Source organism: Lipophrys pholis (assembly GCF_963383615.2).
Source record: "Lipophrys pholis genome assembly, chromosome: 13".
Lineage (NCBI taxonomy): Eukaryota > Metazoa > Chordata > Actinopteri > Blenniiformes > Blenniidae > Lipophrys > Lipophrys pholis.
The window spans coordinates 26,822,569-26,827,797 of NC_137632.1; the positions used below are offsets into that span (position 1 = coordinate 26,822,569).

A 5,229-nucleotide genomic window follows, 5' to 3' on the forward strand; every position below is an offset into this window, starting at 1 on the left:
TCACATGACCACGTCACATGGTCACGTGGCTTATTCCGGTTTGTGTTCGTTCATTGAGGACAACAGCCGAGACATTAGTCCTGCACTTTTAGCGTCTGCTTGTGTTTTCTAAATTCATACTTAATGTTTTTTTTTTTTAATGACGATCTGTAATATTCTCACTCACTAAAATGATGCTTCAGTTTAAGAGAAATTACACTTTGAAACTGTTAGGAATTAATTCAATCAGAGCTCACTTCCCTGACAATCGTTTCAAAAGTAAAATTCTTCTACGGTAAATAAACTTAAGATTTAAAATGGAAACAGATTCATTTTAAGATGTTAAACAGAACAGATTTGTCCACTTTAGTTTAATTCAGTTCAGACTTTATTTATCCCACAAGGGCAATTTCATTTGGCGCTTCCCAGCGTACATTTACAGTCATGCATGCATTTAGTAAATGAATAGATTACTAGTCAACTCAAGTCAAGTCAAGCCAGCTTTATTTATATAGCACTTTAAAGCAGCTACAGCTGAAGCCAAAGTGCTTTACATAATAAAATAGTAATAATTTCCATAAAAGAGTAAGCAATAAAACAGTAAAATACAGTAAAACAAGCAATAAACATGGCAACTAAAAAATAGGCGCAGAGTCTCAAACATGGTTAAAAGCCAGGGAATAAAAATGGGTCTTAAAATTGTTGACAGTGAAGGACAGTAAATGTTAGTCAATAAAAACTAAAACATTAAAATGTGTATGATTCGCCTTAAAAAAAGACTATTTCACCTTTAAAAAATATCTCTGTTTATCATCTTAACATGAAAAAGCCGTCTTTTGTGAATATTAATGTGTATCTAGAAAAAAAACATCAACAAACTAAAATGTCAAATCCCAGACGATTTTAAATGTTTCTTTTTCTTTTCTGCTTTCAAATGTTTTATTGGTAAATAAAAACATTGATTCACAAATATTTAAAAAAAAAGAAAATAAAGAATTTAACAATAAAATATAAATAGATAAAATTAAGCTGTTTATGTGTCATTATTCATACTTAGTATTCATTATAGCAATTAAAAATAAACAAGAAACAAACAAACAAAGAAAGAAAAAGAACGAAAAAAGAAATAAAAGAAAATAGAAAACAGATCTGTTTTGCGACAGTTTCTCGGGTTTACGTTAACCGCAGTTTTACGGCAGCGGCTCGGTTGACGGCACACGTGTGCAGTGAGTCCGGTGAGAGAGAAGTTTCTGACAGATTCAGAGCGAACCAGAGGTTCGGTTCCAGGCGTGAAGCCCTGGTTCGGATCCAGATTCGGTTCGGAGTGAAGCTCCGGTGGATTTTTTTCCTCGTCATGGCCAAAGCTGCCAGCGAAAAACGCTCCGGGAGGAGGAGAAAGAAGCGCACCGCGGCGCAGAAGCAAACGCAGAAGCACAAGCAGAAGCTGAAGTTGTCCGAGGAGGAGCTGCACGGAGCGGATGAAGATGTTCCCAGTGATGTGGAGGAGGAGGAGGAGGAAGGCCAGGATGAACGCAAACACCAGAAGCTGCTGGAGGCCATCAGCGCCCTCGGAGGGAGGAGGAAGAAAGCCCTGGGAGAGAGGTCCGAGGCGGCCACGCTGATGTCCGAGTTCACCGTCAACTCCAAGGGAGAAGGCGACAAGATCAACCTGTCCGAGCTGATCGACACCGCGGAGAAGACCCCCGCTGTCTCCGCCAAGACCCGGAAGCAGCTGATGAGCCTGAAGAACCAGAAGAAGACCATCGAGAGTCCACTCAGCAAGCAGGAGAGCGAGAGGATCCATAGGGACCTGGCCTTCCAGAAGGCCTCCTCAGAGGTGAGCCGCTGGAGCAGCATCATCACCCAGAACCAGAGGGCCGAGCAGCTGCACTTCCCTCTCCACCGGGAACCCTCCGGACCCAAGCCTCTGGAGCGGGTGGTCACCGGCTGGAAGGCACAGACCCCCCTGGAGAAGGAGGTCTTCGCCCTGCTGATGGCCAACAAGCAGCCCATCAACGACCCCGTCCTGACCCCCCAGGAGGAGACCTCCCTGAAGGCCATGAGCCTGGAGGAGGCCAAGAACCGCCGCGCCGAGCTGCAGAAGGTCCGGGCCCTGCAGTCCTACTATGAGGCCAAGGCCCGCAGGGAGAGGAAGATCAAGAGCAAGAAGTACCACCGTGTGCAGAACAAGGCCAAGCGCAAAGACTTTGTGAAGCGGTTCGACGACATGGTGAAGGTGGACCCGGCCGCCGCGCTGGAGGAGCTGAACAAGATGGAGCTGGTCCGCATGCAGGAGCGCATGTCGCTGAAGCACCAGAACAGCGGCAAGTGGGCCAAGTCCAAGGCCATCATGGCCAAGTACGACGAGGGGGCCCGCAAAGCCATGCAGCAGCAGCTGGAGGTGAACAAAGACCTGACCCAGAAACTGGTGACCTCGCTGAACCAGGAGGAGGAAGAGGAGGAGGAGGAGGAAGAAGAAGCAGCACTGCTGCCAGAGTGTGTGAACGACGCAGAGCAAGGAGGGGATCCATCAAATCCATGGATGCGAGGGAAGCTGTCTGAAGACCCTGCAGAGACGCAAGCAGCAGAGGAGGAGGAGGAGGAGGTCAGAGGTCAGACGGTGCAGGAGGAGGAGGAGGAAGAAGAGGAGGAAGAGCAGGGCGAAGAGGAAACTCTACTGAGAGAGTTTGACAGGAGGAGAAAACAGCGTCAGTCTGAAGAAGCCGACGCCCCAGCGGTCATTTCTTTGGTTGTTGATGATGATGATGATGATGATGATGATGATGATAAGCAGGGTGAAGAGCAGGGCGAAGGAAAACAGCCTCAGACTCAAGAAGATGACACCCCTGTGGTCATTTCTTTGCTTGATGATGATGATGATGATAATGATGATGACGACAAAGATGAAGATGTTCCTGACAGAGAGGAAGAGGCGCCGTCGGAGCAGGCCGTTGCTCCGGCAGACGGCTCGGCTCAGTTAGAAGGAAGCCTTCAGAGGATCAGGACTCTGCAGGACATGGAGCTTCTCGCCGAGGCCTTCGCTGCTGCCGAGCCCGATCCGGCGCCCGCCGAGCCTCAGCAGCCCCCCGAGGACCCCCCCGCCGCCGCCGCGGCGCCGGCTCGAGGCAAGAGCAGGAAGAGAAAGGCGGGCATCGAGCTGAAGCAAGTCCTCACCAAAGAGACCAAACTGATCAGTGTGCCGCTGGCGCCCACCGTGGCCGACTCCGACGAGCCCGAGGCGAAGCTGGACCAGCGGAGGCTCATCAAGGAGGCGTTCGCCGGCGACGACGTGGTGTCGGACTTCCTGAAGGACAAGAGGAGGCAGGTGGACGCGGGCAAGGCCAAGGACGTGGACCTGACGCTGCCCGGCTGGGGGGAGTGGGGCGGCACGGGCATCAAGCCCTCGCGCGGAAAACGCAGGAGGTTCCAGTTCAGGGCGGCGCCGCCGCCGCCCAGGAAGGACCAGGGCCTGCCCGGCGTCATCATCTCGGAGAAGAGGAGCGGCTCGCTCGGCCTCCACCAGGTCAACTCGCTGCCCTTCCCCTTCCAGACGAGCGCGCAGTTCGAGAGCACGCTGCGCTCGCCGCTGGGACGCACCTGGAACACGGAGCACGCCGTCAAGACCCTCAACAAGCCCAGGCTGGTGACGCACCTGGGCGCCATCATCGAGCCCATGGACGAGGAGCAGCTGGTGAAGGAGCAGAAGGTGGAGGCGACGGAGGCGAAGGGGAAGAAGCAGGAGGCGAAGGGGAGGAAGCAGGGCGGTGCAGGGACTGATGGAGGAGACTCCAGGAGAGGAAAAGGAAAAGCTGGAGGCCGCAGGTCTAAACGTAAGACAAAGGTTTAGACGTGCCGTGTTCAGGACTCGAGTTCTTCCTCATCGAGGTTCAGACGCGTGTTTCTCAGAGTTCTGGAATAAAAGTCACGAGTGCAGCTCAGTGATCTTCTTAAAGACTTGATGTGTCAGATGGTGGAGATCAAACTGCTGATAACACCGTGTTCAACAGGAAATACCTTTTTGTTTGTTTGTTTTAAAGTTTACTCTATTTTACTTTCAGCAACTTCAGGGACAAGCTTTTTAATTTTTAGTTTTTTTTCCTGTTTTGTTTAAACCCTCAATAGCGCTCCTATAAAAACATCATTACACTGTTAAATTTAAAATGTAAAGATGAGAGCTGCTGCTTGTTTCCGGAAATTGAAAATATGGTAAACTGTGAAAGGTGTGCAAACAAACTTTTTGACACAACAACAGATTCTTAATGTTCATTAAGTCATATTTTGTGTACTTTTGTGGAAAGAATACAATATATAATTGGACAGTTATGTCAAGAAAATTATTTTCAAGCTAAAAATGGTGAAATATATTTGTGGTTATTATTATGCTTTTTTCCAATATTTTCTCACATGTAAATACTGCAGTAGGATGTTTTTACACTGACTCTGTGTATTGAAATGTCTTGCATTATTTCAATTGATGCCCTTTAAATGGTAAAGAGAAGAAGAAGAATGAGTGCATTTCTCCTGTAAAGCCCAGTGTTCAGCTCTGGAACACTGCTGCCATCTACAGGAGGTTGGTGGAACTGTTATACCTCTGAGAAAGGTGCAAAGAAAAGTATTTTTTTGTAGAGTAAAATTGATATTTCAACCTCTTTGTAGATTTCTTCTATTACCAGAGAGGTTATGGTGGCGTTTGGGTCTATTTTCCTTCTATAAACACACAACTGATGTTTCAATTCGTAAGAAAAGGTCATGGATTATCTGTAACATCATCAATAATTCAGAATCAATACAGCAGAGGTCAGCACCCATTAGGACCTAAAGAGCCATTTGTACCAAGGCTTCCTCTAAATACATTTAAAACATGTTTAACATTTAATATAAGGATTCAATGAGTTTTATTATCATACAATTACACATTTATTCATGTCCTGGTACGCAATTCTGCTCCTGAGGCAAGAAACATGAAACCATAAAGAATAAAAAAAGTTATATATACTTATATATATATATTTACATAAGATAGGCAAACAAAAACAATATAGAGTGTTTACATTATAAATAGATGGCAAAAAGGATAATACTGCTTATAAACTCGAGCTTATAGTATAAAGTTTTGTTATATTCAGCCAAACTACAGTTCATGTGGCATTTACACATTTTAAAAACAATAACTTCTTACTATAAGAGTTTTAGCAGTTTAGACCACATATTGTTTGCTGACATGTCAGTCTGTGACACATAATTAAATTT

At 46.5% G+C, this 5,229-nt stretch overlaps 1 protein-coding gene across 1 annotated transcript; it reads left to right on the top strand.

Annotated features, from left to right (window-relative positions):
- Window positions 1–1,219: 1,219 nt before the first annotated feature.
- Window positions 1,220–4,622, top strand: LOC308118902 (U3 small nucleolar RNA-associated protein 14 homolog A). Its single transcript, XM_080478590.1, has one exon. It carries the CDS (start codon window positions 1,334–1,336, stop codon window positions 3,824–3,826), a length of 2,493 nt encoding a protein of 830 aa, XP_080334716.1. The 5' UTR covers window positions 1,220–1,333; the 3' UTR covers window positions 3,827–4,622.
- The last annotated feature ends 607 nt before the right edge of the window (window positions 4,623–5,229 follow it).

Excerpts from the sequence above, each read along its gene's own strand:
- LOC308118902 (XM_080478590.1), top strand. The coding sequence starts at position 1,334 with ATGGCCAAAGCTGCCAGCGAAAAACGCTCCGGGAGGAGGAGAAAGAAG.